General features: G+C 37.3%; 1 protein-coding gene across 2 annotated transcripts; it reads left to right on the top strand.

The window, feature by feature from the left end:
* Positions 1–161: 161 nt before the first annotated feature.
* CDK1 (cyclin dependent kinase 1) lies at positions 162–19,720 on the top strand. 2 transcript variants are annotated; one of them, XM_077770150.1, is made up of 8 exons: positions 162–243; positions 2,465–2,526; positions 8,890–9,046; positions 9,887–10,010; positions 11,977–12,147; positions 13,765–13,928; positions 14,052–14,193; positions 17,281–19,720. In XM_077770150.1, exons 2-8 carry the CDS (start codon positions 2,490–2,492, stop codon positions 17,377–17,379), a joined length of 894 nt encoding a protein of 297 aa, XP_077626276.1. In that variant the 5' UTR covers positions 162–243; positions 2,465–2,489; the 3' UTR covers positions 17,380–19,720. The 2 variants fall into 2 exon arrangements, with proteins under 2 accessions (XP_077626276.1, XP_077626275.1); XM_077770149.1 differs by having other exon boundaries at positions 168–257.
* The last annotated feature ends 195 nt before the right edge of the window (positions 19,721–19,915 follow it).

Here is a 19,915-nt window from a genome sequence, read left to right as displayed (position 1 = left end):
CCGGCCGCCGTTTCCACTTTCTTTCGCGCTTTAGCCACCCGGGAAGGCCCGCCCAAGCGTGGCTGGGCTCCGATTGGCTCCTTTGAAAGTCTACGGGCTATCTGATTGGTGAGCTCCGGACCTTTTAGCGCGGTGAGTTTGAAACAGCTCGCACTTAACTCCAAAGCTGGCTCTGGGAAGTTGAGGCGGGAGCGACGCCGACGTGGTAGCCGCAGCCGCTTTCGTCGCGGGATAATAAGCCGGGTAGAGTTGCTGAGGTCAGGGTCATGCCTACGGGGAGTCGGCTCGGCGGGGGCCGTCTCGTAGGCTCCGGAGAAGGAGTATTGAGGAACCGGGCGGTATTAGGAGGCCGGGCTGGGCAGCAGGGGTCTGCGCGGGGCCGCGCCGGGCCTGTGGAGGCCGGGCCGGGCCTTCATTCGGGCGTCCGGGCCTGGCGCCGGCTTTCCAGGAAGGCTCACGGGAGCCCCGACCTGGCGGACATACATTGGGGAGGGAGCTGCCTTGGCCTCGGAGTTGCATTCTGGGGTCGCGGTCGGCTGTTCCAGGAAAAGGTTGCCGACCTGGCTGAAGAGGCTTCCGGGTCTCGGTTGAAGCCAGACCCTTGCATTGGTTCGACGACGCGGAATGCCAGGCCCCGTCTTTGGCCCTGCTCTGGCCTCCGGGGGCGGAAGTCCAGACGGCACTTGGGCCTGAAGCCCACGCGGGTTCCCAAACCCGGGCTGGTCTGGGACACGGATCGCAAGAAGTAACTAGTGGGCCTTCTCGGGTTTGCCTTGGTGCCCACGGCCCGTGTGCACCCGAGGCGTTTAAAATCACTTGGCCCGAGGCATAGAGCCAGAGGGTATTTGTTTTTTTTTTTTTAATGCTTGGTGGCTGTTATGTACAATGCAAAATGGAAAGCTAAGAAATGCCGAGATATAGATATAAATAATGTGTGTTAGTATTTTTATTTAATACTAGAGTTGGCAATATGCACGTTCCGCTTCCTTTAAAGACCTGGAGATATCTGTGCATAGGAGATAAAGCCATTGGTATTTTCCATCGAGCTGCTGCTAATAGTACGGAGCCCCAGGAGGCATTCCGTAGACATTTTAAAGTTGCATCCTTTATTTTAAATTGTTACAACAGGAAAATGGAGGGAGGGTAATTAAACCCAACTCTGAAATTGAATGTTTAGTTATTTGTTCAAAGAGAGCCCAACCATTTTATTGTTCATTAGATTAATTAAATCTGGATATTGTGGGAAAGGCAATTACCCTAATTATTGCCATTTTGTAAAATTAAAATAAAAATATTTAAGATTGGCACTAATAGCAATATGCAATTTTTTTGTTCAGTTACAAAGATTTGTCTCTACTTCTGGAATGATTTTGAAGATGAATGTGAGAAATAGAAGTTATTCAGTGATCTTTACATATATGATCTTATCAGTGATGAGTGTGTTAGAAAAGACAATTATGCTTTGGGCTTCTGAAGTTAGGTTTCATTGTCAAACTTCTCAGCTGTGAAGTCTTGAGTGTCTCCTTGTCAGCATTTTAGCTGACATTTAAACAGTCTTGCTAATGGGTGAGCAGTGTGACCACATTAGCTCCCTACTGGTGGGTTTTTTTTGTTTGTTTGTTTTTTTAAGATTTTTAGGTAATCTCTGCACCCAGTGTGTGTGTGTGTGTGAGTGTGAGTGAGAGAGATAGAAATGTGCTCTTTCCAACATGGGACTGGAGCACACAACCCCAAGATCAAGAATTGCACGCTCTTCTGACTGAGCCATCCAGGCATCTCGCTACTTGTGTCTTTAAAAACTGTTCTTTTTGAATTATCTTCAAAAAAATATGAAGTAATACAAATTCAGCCAAATATTATTTGTGAAAATGTTTGGGTGTATAAGTAGCACACACTGGTGCTTCTTAGGGGTCTTATGTAAAGAAAACATACTTTTGGTTTTTGTTGGGGACTTATAGATAAGTTGATGTCTGAATTTGAGTGTTAATTTGTTTGGAAGAAGCAAGTAATACACTGGTTAAGATACACAAATACTTAGATGTTTTAAGAGCTTAAAAAGGTGGGAAAATCTTAATTGCAAAAGTCCTTTCCTTTGTAAGTGTTTTTTTTTTTTAATGTTTATTTATTTTTGAGAGCAAGAATACTCATGTGAGTATGAGTGTGGGAGAGGCAGAGAGAGAGGGAGAGAGAATGCCAAGCAGGCTCTTTGCTGTCAGCAAGCACTGAGCCTGCCCTGGGGCCCAACTCACCATGATATGACCTGAGCCAAAGGTGGACACTTAACTGACTGAGCCACCCAGGTGCCCCTGTGTTGTTTTAACATAACTAATATTTATAGAAAATAAATACTGTGTTAGAGACTGTGGAAAATGCTTTACACATTGTATCATTATAAACTTAAAACCACCTTTTGAGTTAGTGACATGTGATCATGTGATCAAATTAGTTTTTCCTCTCATTTTAGAATCTACCGTATCTACTGATTAACTATGGAAGACTATACCAAAATAGAGAAAATTGGAGAAGGTGAGTGTTTTTAATAAGACACAAGTTTTAAAAAATGATTTAGTAATGCTAATAACATCTGTGACATGAAGACATGTAAATATTTAAGTCAAATCTTTATGGTCTCTTGTGCTAATGTGCATTTATTATATGTTCTCTACATGGTAACTTAAACACAAAAATGTCCATATTCAAGAGAATTGAAATTATTCTGATATGATTACGTGGCAACCTCTTCCCCCAATAATCTTAAATTTGAAACACTTAAAACACTATTTGTAATTTGAGAAGACTATTGATCACTCGTATGTGTGTTGGGAGAGGTTAGGGCAGTAAGTAGAATTAGGTTTAAGAGTGTACTTTTAGTCCCCTACAATTATTTTTAAGATAAATATTTTTACCTAAACTTTCTAAGCTGGTGTGATAGGGTATTAAACCAATTTAAATAAGTTTTCTATCTCGTTTCCCTAGATTTAAATGACCTATCATGTTTACATACTTAAGAACCAATAACTCTTGTCTATAATTATTCATTCCCTTTCTGGAGTACTTTGATTAAGGTTTTTAAAGAATGTTTATATGGCATAAGTGATGGGTAAAAATAACCCTTTGCCTTTTTTTCCCCCCAACATAATTTCTAAGTTTATTTTTATTTTTAAAGTTTATTTTTGAGAGAGAGGGAGAGAGAATATGCAAATGAGGGAGAAGCACAAGGGAGAGAGAATCCCAAGCAGGCTTCACTTTCCCAGCATCAGAGCCTTATGCAGGGCTTGAACCCATGAACCCTGAGATCATGACCTGAGCTGAAATCAAGAGTCAGACGCTTAACCGACTGAGCCGCCCAGGCACCCGAAGAATATCTGTTTCTATATAAAAGTCTTGGTATTAACATTCTAAATTCTACAGGAATAAATGGTACAACTTGTACTATAGGGTCCAACTTATGTAGGTTTTTTTTTTGTTGTTTTTAATTTCTTCAAATTTTTTTATTTTTGAGAGCATGAGCGGGGGAGGGGAAGAAAGAGGGAGAGAGAATTCCAAGCAGGCTCTGCGCTGATATGACTCAATTCCAGGAACTGTGAAAAAATACACAACCTGAGCTGAAATCAAAAGTCAGACACTCAATCGACACAGGCACCCCTATATATGTAGGTTCTGTTTGAGGGACATTTCCAACTAGTATATTTTTAGTGTTCTCCAAAACTGTACTTGTACAAGGAGTACTACTAAAAAGCCAAGGGCAGGTTACTGGAAAGAATTTAGTAAGATACTAATGATAAGTTTGGGTGGTGGTTGGGTTAGAGATTGATTCTTGTTCTTAACTTACAAATGTTATATGGTTTTTGAAAAAAATCCCTTAGATACTTTATTAACACCTGGTAAACGAAGTTAGTCTTGTTTCTGAGTTAAAAATAAGTTTGATTAATGGATTTAATGGTTTCTTCTTTGAGTTTTTCTTAAATCTCTAGAGAATTTAATGAGTTCTGATTTTTAGTTTGGAATAAAAAGAGGCATTCTTTTTGTGTAAATGTGGTTTTCTTTAAAACTGGAACTCCTAACATGTAGGAGACTACAGATTTGACTTTTGAGAAAGGTACTGTAATTATTACTACAGATAGAAGCGGTTCATAGCATAATTTCAAAGGTGGTCTATTTACGAGAGTTACAAGCCTCCCCAATTCTTCTGCATGTTGTCTTCACATATGCCTTGTTCTTTGACCTCTGGACCTTTGGCAATGGCAATTCTTTCACCCTGGAAGCCACTCTGCTGCCTTCTCTTTCATCTCATTGTTCTAGTCTAAGTGCATTTTGTAGTTTCCTTTTTGTTATCCTTAATGTCCTTTTTCTTTGCTACACTGGAAATAAGCCTTATGAGGTTTGGGATTTTGTCTTGTTCACAACTGTTGGAATAGTGCCTGGCAGTAGTGTCCAGCACTATTGGAGATACTCAAATATTTGATAATAACATCTGTTTTCCTTAGTGTTGTTTCCTGTGTTTCTTTTTCTGGCTTGGATTGTCTTGACTACTCCAGTGCCTGGCAGTTTTGGGTTACGTGGTGGACATTGTTTGAAAAATAAATTGTACAAATAATTTAAAGCCTAGAAGATCTCTTTCACACACTACATTCTTTTGCTTTTTGCCAGATACGTGGTCAAATTCTGACATTAAAGTACTGATTTGAAAAGTTAAATTTCTTTCCCTCAACTTTTTATTTTATTTCCACACATACAGAGAAGTTGAAAGAAATTTAATGAACCTGTAGTACCAAGATGTTAGTTTTGCCACATTTACTTTATTATCTGTGTGTTTTAGCATATTGTTTTTCTTTTGACCAGTGTAAAATAAGTTGTAGTGAAGTGCTTTACTACTTCTTCATTTTAATTTAAATCCAAGTTCGTTAACGTAGTGTCATAATAATTTGGGGAATAGAATTTACTGATTCATCAATTATATATAACACCCTGTGCTCATCCAGCAAGTGTCTTCCTTAATACCCTTCACCCTTTTAGCCCTTCCCACCACCTAGCACCCCACCAACAACCCTCAGTTTGTTCTCTGTATTTGAGAGGCTCTTGAGGTTTGCCTCCCTCTCTGCTTTTGTCCTATTTTTCCTTCCTTTCCCTTATGTTCATCTGTTTTGTATCTTAAGTTCTACATATGAGTGAAATCATATTTGTCTTTGACTTCTTTCACTTAGTATAATACACTCTAGTTCCATCCACGTTGTTGCAAATGGCAAGATTTCATTCATTTTCATTGCCAAGTGATATTTTGTTGTACATATGTGTACCACATCTTCTTTATCCATTCATCAGTTGATGGACATTTGGGTTCTTTTCATACTTTGACTATTGTTGATAGTGCTGCTTGTTATACACATTGGTGTGCACGTGCCCCTTCAAATCAGCAGTTTTGTATTCTTTGGACAGATACCTAGTAGTGTAATTGCTGGGTTGTAGGAGAGTTCTATTTTTAACTTTTTGAGGAACCTTCCTACTGTTGTCCAGAGTGGCTGCAGATGTGTCGTCGTCTTTTCTTTTTTTTTTTCTTAAATTGTTTATTGTCAGGTTGGTTTCCATATAACACCCAGCGTTCATCCCATGCCCATCTCCCCCCTTCCCCTCTCTGCCACCCCATCAACTCTCAGTTTGTTCTCTGCATTCAAGAGTCTTTCATGGTTTGCCTCCCTCCGTCTCTCCAACTATTTGTCTTACTTCTAATACTTGTGCATGTATCTTCTGAAGATCTGGTCAGTATCCTGCATTTCATTTCAAATGTGTTAAAGGTTTTTTGCTTAGCATTTAGAGTCTCCATAATTTGACTGTAACTACCATTTTTGAAAATTTAATAATTTTAATTCATTTCAGAGTACTTACCATGTATCTTATAAATAATTTTTGATGATGACCTAGTAGAATCATTCTGGTCTGTTTAATTAGAGCTCTGTACCAGCAGTTATAAGAGGGGTAATGGTTCAAAAAGAGAAAGAGAGACATAGAGCACTTGTGATTTCTAAAATTAAGTAAATACTAAGTGTTGGCTATAAGTTAATTAGTTGTTATGAATAAATTTTAGGCCTCGATGAGGTTGTACACTTGAAGGAAACAAAGAATATTAGGGGAAAAAATTATCTCGAATTTACAATTAACTGCTTGTTGTACTACATTATGCAAATGATGAGTCTTTGTGAGTCTGCTTTAACAGTGTGTCAGATGGTTGTGTTTCTGACTTTTGTGTTTTTTGATACAAGTATAATTTATGTCCAAAAGATGGAAAGGTTATAAGTATACAGAAAGTTACCAACTTTTAAACATGGTTGTGAAGATCCATAAAATTGGTTTTTTTTTAAAAATATAATGACTTTGGTTGTCCAAGAGTCATGGTTAATCCAAATTTAATCAAAATAATATAAAATGGCTTTTTAGACATTATGTCTTTAAAGCGACACCAGTATTTAGGAAGACCCACTGTTGTATAGAATTAAAAAAAAAAATATTTTTTTAATGTTTATTTCTTTTTGAGAGCCAGAAGCTGAAGGAGGAGTAGAGTGAGGGAAACACAGGATCTGAAGCAGGCATGGACAGCACAGAGCCTGAAGCGGGGCTTGAACTCACAAACCATGAGATCATGACCTGAACCAAAGTCCGGCGCTTAACCCACTGAGACACCCAGGATCTCCTTTAATTTTTTTTTAATCTTTATTTTTGAGAGACAGACTGTGAATGGGGGAGGGGCAGAGAGAAAGATACACAGAATCCAAAGCAGGCTCCAGGCTCTAAGCCACTAGCACAGAACCTGATGTGGGGCTCAAACTCAACAAACATGAGATCGTGACCTGAGTCCTGTTAACTGAGCCACTCGGGCACCCCTAGAATTTCTCTTTAAAACAAAACTAGGGGCTCCTGGCTGGCTCACTTGGTAGAGCATGCAACTCTGGATTTATATAAGGGTTGTGAGTTCGGACCCCATGTTGGGTGTCAGAATTAACTCCAAAATAAAATCTTAAAACAAAATTAGAACAAAGTTTATATAACAAAGTTTTTGCCACTGGCTAAACCATCCCTAATAATCTAATTAGGCCAGTAGATAATTTGATAGTGGTTCTTAGCCTTTGTAAAAATATTGCTACCTATGGAGAAACTGGTAAAAACTATGGAATAGATCTCCTTAGGAAAATGTTCTCTAGTCACTTGTGAAGTTATACTGATGTTACAAAAAAAATAATAAGTTATTCAGCAAAATTTGATGTCTAGCCCAGGGGTTCAGGATCTCCCTAAATTTTCCAGTCCCAGTTTAAAGATTATATTTATTTAATATTTTATTTGTTTATTTTAATTTGAAAAAAATTTAATGTTTGTTTATTTCTGAGAGAGCGTGAGCAGGGAAGAGGCAGAGAGAGAGAGAGAGAGGGAGACACAGAATTTGAAACCAGCTCCAGGCTCTCATCTGTCAGCACAGAGCCCCACTTGGGGCTCAGACTCACAAACTGCGAGATCATGACCTGAGCTGAAGTCAGATGCCTAACTAACTGAGCCACCCAGGTGCTCCTACTTATTTTAATTTTAAGTAGGCTCCACACCTATCAGAGGACTTGACCTCATGACCCCAAGATCAAGAGTCACATGTTTCACCGATTGAGCCAAGCACCCCTCCCACCCTATTTTTAAAAAGCACTTTATCTGGGGACTAAATGTGTTCTGTATGTGAACCTTTTAAAATCAACTAATCCGCCTCCCTTAATACTGCCCCTTCTGTCTTCTGTACCCACTCTTCCCCTACCCAGGATCCCTTATATTGACACTGTTGCTCCTTATCTAAAGACTTTATACCCGGGGCATCTGGGTGGCTCAGTCAGTTAAGCGTCCGACTTTGGCTCAGGTCATGATCTCACGGTAGTGGGTTCGAGCCCCGCATCGGCTCTGTGCTGACCGCTCAGAGCCTGGATCCTGCTTCAGGTTCTGTATCTCCCTCTCTGACCCTCCCCTGCTCATGCGCTCGCTCGTTCTCACTCTCAGAAATAAATAAACATTAAAAAAATAATAAAAAGAAATCAACAGATTTCTGATTTTTAAAAAAAAGACTATATATCTGAATCAGTGTTTTTGTTAACTTCAGAATGAGTGGGAGGCCTTCCTGCTATATAGTAGAAATTGTGAACTTTAATACACTTTATAAATATATATTTTTTAATGTTTATTTTTGAGAGAGAAAGCATGAGCAGTGGAAGGGCAGAGAGAGCGGGGGGAGGGGGCGGGGACAGAGGATCCAAAGCAAGCTCTGTGCTGAGAGCAGAGAGCCTGATGCTGGGCTCAAACTCTCGAATCTTGAGATCATGACCTGAGCCAAAGTCAGATGCTTAACTGACTAAGCCACCCAGGTGCCCCAGATTTAATAAATATTTAATAAAATATGTTAGCTCTGTTCTTTTTTAGATGAGGGTTGAGTATATATTTGAACATGCATAAAGCAGTCTATACAGAGTTTTCTGAAAGTGTCCCAGTGACTCCTGTTAACTCCTCAGCCCAAATCTTCACCCTGTATTTTATGCCTGGTTTATTGTTAGATGGGATATTTGAAAGGAGATAAATTCCAATCTGCAGAGGATTTGTTTTCTTCACTAAAATGTGCTGGGAAATTGTTTTTTACATGTATGAGAAAATTGTGATGACTACAAGAATTTTATTTCTAATCTATAGATGTGATAGGTTGTAGTTACGTTCAGTTTCTTTTTGGAAGTGATGAGAGAGTATCATTGAGTATGATAATTCCTATCTGGTCACAGTAGACATTTCTATCATGTGACTTTTATGAGGTTAGTCATTTTGTAAAATCTTAGTTTGTGGAGGGTATTGTATAGTAGACATTTACTTTGTCTATTTCAGGTACCTATGGAGTTGTGTATAAGGGTAGACACAAAACTACAGGTCAAGTGGTAGCCATGAAGAAAATCAGACTAGAAAGTGAAGAGGAAGGGGTTCCTAGTACTGCAATTCGGGAAATTTCTCTATTAAAAGAACTTCGTCATCCAAATATAGTCAGGTATGGTATATCTGAATTTAAACCATTTTCCGCAAGTGTGAATTTCAATGTGGAAATTTTTACATTTGCTTAATATCTGGTCTAATTGCTGAGCAGAAGAGAACCCTACTATTTTTGTTAATTGGGTATGCCAGGCCTAGGAAAAATGGGCTGTTAAAACAGGAGCAGAGTGATAAAGAGATTAGTACTGGGGGCTGAATATTCAAGGTAAACCCGCCCAAGGGAGAAAAAAGTCCTTTTTCACAGACCATTACTGTTATCACCTATCCCAATCTGAGCTTTGGTCCTTGAAGACCTCTTAGAGTGCTAAGACAGGTAGCCAGGTCAGATGAAAAAGAAGTGTCTTTTTTTTTCTTTTTAAGTATTTGGACTGGTGTTGGGGGATGTTTCCTAACAGGCCAATGTAGGGTTTAATTAATTGCATTTTTCTGGGACTGGAGATAGTGAGCAACTGTTAAGGGTTCCTAGTAAATTTTAAATTTTATTTCTGTAATTTACTTCAATGAAAAAAACAAGCTCTGAGCAACAAATAGTCAATCTAGAAATGTTCTTTTGTAGTAGAAGTGGTTTGACAGTACCTTCTTTATATATGATATTACTTAATTTTCAGTTGCTGTCCTCAGAGTCCTTTTCTCAAATTCTAGTTTAGTGAGCTTTTCATTACTAGGGAAGCTACCATCTCATCTTTCACAAAACAGTATGTACTTTGTGTTGTTACAGAAAATTTAAGAGCTTCACTTTCTGTGATAGCCACTGTTAAATTTATGGAGGTTTTATTTTATGAGAGGTAAAAAATATTTGGTAGGTTTTTTTTTTTCACATAATTGTTTTGTTCTTCAGTCTTCAAGATGTGCTTATGCAAGATTCCAGGTTATATCTCATCTTTGAATTCCTTTCCATGGATCTCAAGAAATACTTAGATTCCATCCCTCCTGGTCAGTTCATGGAATCTTCACTTGTTAAGGTAAGAAGCTTACTTAATTTTATTAGTATTTACGCACTGTGAGTGTAAAAGGTCTATTCTTTATGTTTTGGGGGAAAATCTTTGGAAAAAGTGTTAGGAAGTAGAACTAGGAAGATTTTTCTTCCACAGTCTAGATTAGATTTTTACCCCTTTAATTACTAGATAGTGCTTCTAGTTGTAGAGTGAAAAGTAGTGCCTGAGGTAACAAAATCAGTAGGTATTTATTCCATTGTTGGAAGCTAGGCTATTTTGGTCTTTTATTTGACCATCAGATATTTGTGAAACAATGTAACAAAGGCTTGTGGTAAGGTAATGATGGCAAGTGGTTTTATTTTATTCTGGTTTTGAATGTTTTGGTTAATTTATTATAGACGTTTCAGTTAAATTATAAATGTATAATTTTTTTAAAAGCACTGAAGTGTATAAAGTGGACATGTCTTATCTTTACACTAACTCTACCCTACCACTTCCCAGAGGTAGGTAGCCACTGTTAGTTTTTTAATAGTCTTACAGACACTGGTATGTCAACTTTGTGTATAAGTTCTTATAACTTGAATCAATGGGTTGAAGGTGTTTATTTACATTTAAAATCCTGATAGTGCCAGTTGCCCTTCAAAGACTCAGTTTACTCATTGTGGTGGGTAACAGTTATTGTTTTGGTACCTAGTTTTATTAATCTTTTAAATATTTTATCAGTCCATTATGTGGAAAAGGCATATTATCATTTTCTATCTCATTTAATAATTTTTCATTTTTTAGCCATTTATAAACATCTTCATTGATGTTTCTGTTAGGATATTTTTTCACTGTTCTCTACAGTTCTTTTTTGCTGACATGTTGATAATATTCCCTTCCCTTTATTCCTTTTTTCTTTTGTTTTTCTGGCATATACCATTATAATTTTTTTTTAATTTTTAATGTTTTATTTAATGTTTTTATTTATTTTCGAGAGACCGCATGAGCAGGGGAGGGCTAGGGAGAGAGGGAGACACAGAATCTGAAGCAGCCTCCAGGCTCTGAGCTAGCTGTCAGCACAGAGCCCAACGTGGGGCTCGAACCCACGAACCGTGAGATCATGACGTGAGCTGAAGTTGGACGCTGAACTGACTGAGCCACCCAGGCGCCCCAATAATTTTTATAATATATTTAAGTCTTGTACATGACTTTTGGATGTTAGCTTATATGTCTTAATTCTTCACTCAAACATCATGTATGTTAGAACAATACTTGACAGTATTTTTTAGTAGGTTGCCATACCCTCCCCCCCTTTTGTTTTTAAATTGTGTGGATGGATCAAAGTTTTATTTTGGTATAAAGAACTAGTGCTCTTAATTTTTTTTTCCCATATGGTTAGCCATTTGTTCCAACAGTTGATTTTATGTATTATTTTATAATTTTGAACTTTATAAAAATTCAATACTGTTACTATGTATACTTTAATTTCTGTAATATTTATGTTGCTTCAAATGACAATTGCATTGTCTTGGTAACACTTGTATAATACTTTTCTCTGAACTAATAAATAGCATGTTATAATTGTTTATATTTAAATATATAATCATTATATGTTTGTTATTTCTTTTGAAATCTGTGACCAGTGTTTCCAAAAAGGAAGGGAATATGTAGTGATAAGAAATAGAGATGGACAAACCTTATTCAAAATAAAAATAGAGTTGTTATAAGTATATAGATAAAAGTTTTAAAAACTTTCTGTACAGAAAGCTAATTAGGACTTAAGAATGAGTGCTGAAAAATAGTAGAAGACTAAGTTCTGAATATCTTTGCATATCAATGGGCTTCCCACCCTCAAATGGCTGCTTGCTAGTCTCAAGTGGCCTGAAACCTTTTGTGGTAGTTGTTTACCTGCATTATACTTTCTTATATCTTTGAAAGAAACCCACCAAGATTATTTAGAAAATCATTATGTGGTACAGTTAAGTTTCTAACTTCTATTTTCTTCTTCCAGAGTTACTTGTACCAAATCCTACAAGGGATTGTGTTTTGCCACTCCAGAAGAGTTCTGCACAGAGACTTGAAACCTCAAAATCTATTGATTGATGACAAAGGAACAATTAAATTGGCTGATTTTGGCCTCGCCAGAGCCTTTGGAATACCTATTAGAGTATATACACATGAGGTATGTAGAATAGTGGTTTTTGTGCTTTCGAGTATGTGTGATTGCTGGATTGTTTACTTTATTTGTTCATTAAGTCAAGAAAGAAATAGTAAAGGTTTCCATTCTGCAGTATTAATTTATTGCCTCTCAGCTCCACACGCACCCTTCACTGCATGCTATGTAAAAATCTAACTGGGACCTTTAAATACTATTTGTTTGTCAGCAGATGTGATTTCCATGGATGGTGCTGGAGAGGCACTGCAGGAGGAAGGGGTTACTCTTGCTACAGTCCTAAGAATTATTATTTCTTGGAGCGCCTGGGTGGCTTAGTCGGTTGAGTGTCCGACTTTTGCTTAGGTCATGATCTCGCAGTTCGTGGGTTCGGGCCCCGCGTCGGGCTCTGTGCTGACTGCCAGCTCAGAGCCTGGAGCCTGTTTCAGAGTCTGTGACTCCCTCTCTCTCTGACCCTCCCCTGCTCACGCTGTCTGTCTCTCTCCTAGAAATAAATAAAACATTAAAAATTAAAAAAAAAAAAAAAAGAATTATTATTTCTTGTTAGTCTCTTTATTCTAACCCTCTCAGTTAGGTATCCTTAGTAAAATTTACCTATGCAAATCCTGTGTGGTTTTTGTCTCCTGATTGGATCCTCTAGTACACAATCAAATTGGTTGGAAGAGGGATTTTTTGTTTTTGTTTTGTTTTGTAACCTAAGGGTTACTGTTTCAGAGACATTTAGAAGCTACTAGATTTAATCAGGTTTTGTCAGTGTTAATACAGATGACGTGGCACTTAATTTGTTACTTCTGGAGAGAAAGGGAATATTGAATTGTATAGTAAAGAGCTTCTGGAAAGCTGTCTTCTGTGGGGTTGTCTATCCCTGAGCTCAAAGACTTCTCTCCAAATCAAAACTTAGAACAGTGGTCATTTGGTTAGATGTCTTGACTTTTTATCATTTTTCCTGTGGCTGTATAAAGATTTTTTGGTTTTCATTGGCTTAAACAGATGCTTAAGTTAGAGATGATATTTTTACCATCGTGACAAATTATAGATAGTAAAATAATAGATTAGCCCTAGACCACTATTATTTGACTTATGTTTTTATCTTTTAAAGTTCATTTTGACAGAGCACGAGCAAGTGCTACTGGAAGAGGGGCAGAGAAAGAAGAGAGGGAGAGAATCCCAAGCAGGCTCCTTACAGGGCTTGAGATCATGACCTGAGCTGAAATCAAGAGTTGGGACGCTTAACTGACTGAGCCACCCAGGAGCCCCTGACTTAAGTTTTTATTTTTAGCATGTAAGCAGTATACATGCATTTGTACAGTGCCACCTTGATTCATTATCAAGTGGCTTTTTTGTTTTGAAAAGTGAATGCTATCTGATTTTTTTTTTTTTAAACCTTTTCCTCTAATGATTTAAAAAGCAAGAAAAGAGCTGGTATATTTTTATAGAGTTTTAAACCTAATGAATAGAAATGAAATACATATCTTCTATTTAGTATATTGTGTATAGTTAATTGACAAACGATATTATCAGAGTAATTAATGGAACTTTCTAAAGGACAGTCCTGAAATATAAATGTTTATATTTAGATATTTAATGCACTGCCTTTATTCATTGTAAAAATTTCCTTTGTTATAGGTAGTGACACTCTGGTATAGATCTCCAGAAGTACTGCTGGGGTCAGCTCGCTACTCAACTCCAGTTGACATTTGGAGTATAGGCACCATATTTGCAGAATTAGCAACTAAGAAACCACTTTTCCATGGGGATTCAGAAATTGATCAACTCTTCAGAATTTTCAGGTATTTTTGCCTTATATTTAAGCTTTTAAGAATTTTCAAATGAAATAATAACGGCAACATGTATGTAACAATAAGATTATATGTATGCTTTAATAATTTTTTTGTTTTGCTGTGGTTTTTTAGAGCTTTGGGCACCCCCAATAATGAAGTGTGGCCAGAAGTGGAATCTTTACAGGACTATAAGAATACATTTCCCAAGTGGAAACCAGGAAGTCTGGCATCCCATGTCAAAAACTTGGATGAAAATGGCTTGGATCTGCTGTCGGTAAGAAAACCCTTTATACTGATTTCAACATTATTGATTCTGAATGTATTCAGTTCCTTTCTTTTACCTGGAAAATAGAAAGAAAGCCAATATATACTGAGCCAGGCACATAGCTGTTATGACTGTTAATGTTTGTTATATTACTAGCTTCATTTTAGTTACCAAGAAACGTTAGTGATTTTGAAAGAAGGATTCAGCATTAGATGTTATTTGTTTGGTTTTTTAATCCTAGGTAGCTATAGATGCTCTGAAGGCAAGGCCAGGGTTAGTATACCTTTATTGTTTAAGTTGCTGATGTGTAATGGCCTTCCTTTCTACCTTTTTGTCCTGGATGTTTACTGCTTTTTATTTTTATTATTATTTTTTTAAAATTTTTGATGTTTTATTTATTTCTGAGAGAGAGAGAGCGCGCATGAGCAGGGGAGGGTCAGAGAGAGAGGGAGACACAGAATCTGAAGCAGGCTCCAGGCTCTGAGCTGGCTGTCAGCACAGAGCCCGACGCAGGGCTCAAACCCATGAACCGTGAGATCATGACCTGAGCCGAAGTCGGAAGCTTAACCGACTGAGCCACCCAGGCGCCCCAGATGTTTACTATTTTTAGTTTATCCTAGACATAGGTTTTTCCTTATTGCTTGATATTTTTAGTTATTAAAGCCTTTTACTGCATGAACTCTGATTTCTCACTTTGGGCCTTGTTTCTACATCAGGAAGGCTAGGAGGAGTAATGTAGTTCTTTGTAAATCCATGAGGCATGTCTGACTCTTCATTTCACCTCAGATCATGACTCCAGGATCCTTGGGATCAAGACACTCCTGGGGCTCTGCACTGAGTATAGAGCCTGCTTGGGATTATCTCTTTCCCTCTCCCTCTTTTCCCTGCTTGCTCACTCATTCTCTCTCTCTCTCTCTCAAAAAATTAATGAATGAATAAAATAAATAAAGCATTAACAAACTATAAAAATAAAAATCCTGTTTACTACATTGCTACTCTCTGCTAATAGTTGTTTTCTTTAAAAATAGGACCAAAAAAAAATCTATTAGAATATAAAAGAAATCGTCCTAGGCCAGCTTCAGGAAAATTGTTTTTAGAACACTGTTTAAATATTGAGCTTTTGGGGCACCTGGGTGGCTTAGTCGGTTGAGCGTCCGACTTTGCTTAGGTCATGATCTCGTGGTTCGTGGGTTCGAGCCCCGCGTCGGGCTTTGTGCTGACTGCCAGCTCAGAGCCTGGAGCCTGTTTCAGAGTCTGTGTCTCCCTCTCTCTCTGACCCTCCCCTGCTCACGCTGTCTGTCTCTCTCCTAGAAATAAATAAAAATATTTAAAAAAAAATAAATATTGAGCTTTTACTTGTTTATTTTTTAAAGTTTATTTATTTTGATAGAGAGTGCACGTGTGGGGGGTGGGGCTGAGAGAGAGAATCCCAAGCAGGCTCCGCACTGTCAGTGCAAAGACCTACCCAGGACTTGATCTCACAAACCTTGAGATCATAACTTAAGCTGAAATCAAAAGTATATTTATTTTGAGAGAGAAAGCATGGGTGAGGCAGGGGTAGAGAAGGGAGAGCAAATATCCCAAGCAGGCTCTGCACCAGTGTTGCAGAACTCCACAGAGCCCGATGCAGAGCTTGAACCCACAAACCGTAGTACAGAGCCCTACATGGAGCTCATACCCATAAACGGTGAGATCATGACCTGACCTGAAGTCAGATACTTAACCAACTGAGCACCCAGATGCCCCCTAAATCTTAAGCTTTTAGATGGAATTTTTATGAATCTCAGCTAATGTGATATTGTGATACTATCCTGTAAATCTTCTAATTGGTCTTTGGGCTCCTCAGAATTTATAAATCATTATGCCTCTAAATTCAGCTCAGATTTCCAAATTGCTTATAGTGAAGTCCCAAGTGCTTTACCTGTCATTCAGATATTTTATGTATCAGTATTGTTGATTTGACTTAGAAGACCTTCTATATCTTTTTAGCTTCTGTAATTTTTTAATACAAAGAATTTCACTTCAGTCAATGAAACAAAAATCAAATACCGTAAATCATGATTCCTTAGTCTAGCCAGTATTGACATCTTGGACTGGGTCAGTTTTTGTTATCAGGATCTATCCTGTACACTAAGATAGTTAACAGCATCCCAGTCCTCTGCCCTATACCTGCGAGTAGCATGTTTCTCTCCATTGTGACAACTGCCAAACGCCAGACATTGTCAAATGTTCCCTGAGGGGTAGAGTCTCACTCAGATGAGAGCCACTACTGTAAAACATCAGATTTGGGGTCACATTTAAGCTTTACCACTCCTTAGCTTTAGGAATTGCTGGGGCAATTTACTTAACCTCTGAGCCTCATTGTAAAAAGGGACAAATACTTACCTTTGTTTGAGGATCATGTGTCAAGCACTTAATATAGTGCTAGATACGTGATAGCAGCTCAAAGGGTTAGTAAAAGTATGTCTGGCCTGCTTATTGATTAGATTTTCTTTAAGATTAATGTTTCTTAAAGATAAAATTTAAGATCGACACTAAACTTTATGCAGTCTTCTCTGGTTATGTGTGAATTAACTTTAATCCTAGATTGTTTGACCATCATTCATTTAGTGTCATTTTAACTATGTTTATAACACATTGTGCTCTGGTTTTGTTTTTATTTGGAACTTGATGGAAGCTACATTAGAAACCACTGTAGCTAATTGCCACCATTTCAAGAATGTTGTAAATAACTCAGATGGCCATTTAATTCTCAAAGTAAATATAATTAACTAGATATCTTTCTTAAATTTATGTCCTGGTTTTAAAACTATTTCTCTCTAAGAATGCTTGTGTCTTAAAGCATAATTTATAGCCGAAAGATTATTGAGGTATCTTGATTTAAAGAATAAGAGCTAGAGGGTGAAGTATGGAGGATGAGACATTTATGTAATATGTTACTGAACTAATGGAAATGTTTATTCAGTAGTAATTTTTATTAAAATTATTAGCTTATGACTTATTGGTAGAAAAATGAGAGCTTTTTGAAGATTTTTTTATGGTTCATTTCTTAAATAAAAACCTTTCTTCTTTTTATCTTCCCGCCCATCCTCTCAGAAAATGTTGGTCTATGATCCTGCCAAACGAATTTCTGGCAAAATGGCACTGAATCATCCGTATTTTAATGACTTGGACAATCAGATTAAGAAGATGTAGCTTTTCGGAGTGTTTCTACGTATCAAAAACAGATAGTTATATTTTTACTGTTAACTCTGTCTATTTTTGTTATGTGTTTTTCTCTTTCTTTGTTGTAAACTTAAGCTGTACTTCGTCTTCTGATTTCAAAACTGTAACTTAAAATTGTAAATATTGTTCTATATGAATTTAAATATAATAATTCTGTATATGTTTATAGATCTCACTGTAACAACTATTTGTTACCATAATAAAAGTATAAATCTAATACTGATGTCAGGAATTGGAAAAATTTTGAGTTAGCTTAAACCATCTCAGACCTTTTAGAGTCTGGTTTTCCTGTAGTTGGAACCACCAAAATTTAGGAAAGTGTGCTAAATTCATAGTTCATAAAGTTTGAAGTGCTTTTATGCTCTGTTTAAGTTTTGTAAGTTTCTTGCCAACTGGTAACTGTACAACAGGCCAAAACATGAGTATTTTTCTGCTGGTATTTCAGTTTGTGACCTAAATGTTCAAGCATTCAGAATGAGAAAACTATCGAGATTTGAGAAACGATGCTAAATTTACAGAGGTTTTCAGTAACCTATAAAACTAACATTAGAGCATGCCAAAGTTTGCTAAGTTTTACAGTCAAAGATCAAGGGCTACTCACATCAGGGAAGAGCAGTTTAGAAAATTTATGAACTAGTCTATTTTTAGGTAGGTTATGAAAGCTGTTTGTCTAAGTGAATTCTTATGCCTTGATCAGAGGTAATAACTAGACAAAGGAGCTGCTCATCTTGGCTTTCAAGTCTGGCTTAAAGTCTATTTGCAAATTTTGACATAGTTTTGCTTATTAGCAGCCTTAGAAATTCTGATATACAAGTGTTTAGCTAGAATCACTAACTTTAAGAATTGTTAAATTAATACTGCTCATTGTGATTCTCCTATATAAGGAGCGTAATTTAAATTTTTTGTTGTAGCCAAGAGGAATGTCTGCAAAAAGATTGATCATTTTTAGTGTACATCTGTCTGTTGTCTAACCATATACCCTCTATTCTTTCTGGTTACCTATGGCTGGAATTGGTATTCCTGTATTACTGGTTGCATATGTAAAGAGTGATCTACCTAATCCATATTGTCTTGGAATTTTTGTACTCTGTAGGAGAAAGTATGGGTTACTTTCTTTGACAGTTGGATTTGTAAGATGAGAGGTTTGGTCACCTCACTCTAGTCCTTTGTTGGAAGCCAGCCTGCAGTAAGAGTGCAGAATCTAGGGATGGCAGTCATTTGCGGCCACATTGTAAAGAGTTAAGATTTCACCTGGGAGTTTGGTAAATGAAAGGTCACACAAAAGATTTAATTCAGATCGTGAAAAGACATACCCACAGGCTTGAGTTTTCTTATCTATAAAGTGAAGTGTTCAACTGGATCAGTTTTTCAAATTGTGGATTGCAACTCTATAGTAGTTCACAACCTCTTCTCCTCGCCATGTAGAATAGAAACTCAGTGCATCTTATGAGTAAATATTTCTTGGTGCTTCTGTCTCAGTAATGTATAGATACATGAAGGTTACAAATGGTTGGGGATAAGTGTATTTCATAGAACCAGCATCCAACCTCACTGTGATTGATGCTTGGAATCTAATTGTTTGAAGTGAATAAGTCATCAATTTAGAACTTATTTTGTGGGCCAGGGAAATGAGAGTGTAGAACAGTGTGTGTGATCAATTGCTGTAATGAGTGTCCTACTTTTGTGTAGTGTGTAAAGTGTCAGCTTCAGTGGCTGGATGAAAGCTACTGAATTGGGTCCTCCCTCATCTCATACATATTTTAAACTGGCTTGTGCTTTGTTGCTTCAAATTAATTTTAAAATGGAACATGTCTCTGGGTCAGTTCACTAGAAACACCTGAGACTAATTCTGGTCCTATCCTGAGCAGTTCTGAAGTTGCAGACTGGGAAATGTATCTCAGGAAACTTTGCTCAGAAGTTCCTCAGGCTGGTTCTGATTCTGATGCAGCCTGTTACTATCAGTCAGTGATGAGTTTAATGATACTTAGTTTTCGTTGTCTTAAAACTTCATAGCATCATGTTGGTATCTTTAATTTGTTCTATTTCTGTTTGAGTCTATATTATGACAGATGGGAGGTAGCTATATATCTTGTCACCAATATAAGACTTCCATATACTTGAGCATAGCACTGGGACAATTGTCCTATGTTAGCATTGTCCCGAGTCTTTACAGAAGGGTTAAAAAAAATTTTTTTTTTAAGTTTAAATATATAAGCAGTAATGATGCAGAGGTTAATACACAATGTACAATAAAATCTTACTAATTTACATGGAGACATGGCATATAAATTAAATGTTTTTTAAAAAATGATAGTATTTTAATTTTTTTAAACATGTATTTATTTTTGAGACCTAGAGAAAGAGAGTGAACAGAGGAGGAGCAGAGAGAGGGAGACACAGAATCAGAAGTAGGCTCTGAGATGTCAGTACAGAGCCTGATGCGGGACTAGAACCCACGAAACATTAGATCATGACCTGAGCTGAAGTCAGACGCTTAACTGACTGA

The sequence above is a fragment of the Crocuta crocuta genome, unplaced genomic scaffold (genome assembly GCF_008692635.1).
Source record: "Crocuta crocuta isolate KB4526 unplaced genomic scaffold, BGI_CrCroc_1.0 scaffold46, whole genome shotgun sequence".
Taxonomy (NCBI): Eukaryota; Metazoa; Chordata; class Mammalia; order Carnivora; family Hyaenidae; genus Crocuta; species Crocuta crocuta.
Note: the sequence above shows the minus strand (reverse complement) of the source record. Positions and strands in the feature narration are given on the sequence as shown.

Excerpts from the sequence above, each read along its gene's own strand:
- CDK1 (XM_077770150.1), top strand. The coding sequence starts at position 2,490 with ATGGAAGACTATACCAAAATAGAGAAAATTGGAGAAG. Across the intron at positions 10,011-11,976 it reads TGGAATCTTCACTTGTTAAG|AGTTACTTGTACCAAATCCT; the intron begins GTAAGAAGCTTA and ends TTCTTCTTCCAG. Across the intron at positions 12,148-13,764 it reads TTAGAGTATATACACATGAG|GTAGTGACACTCTGGTATAG; the intron begins GTATGTAGAATA and ends CCTTTGTTATAG.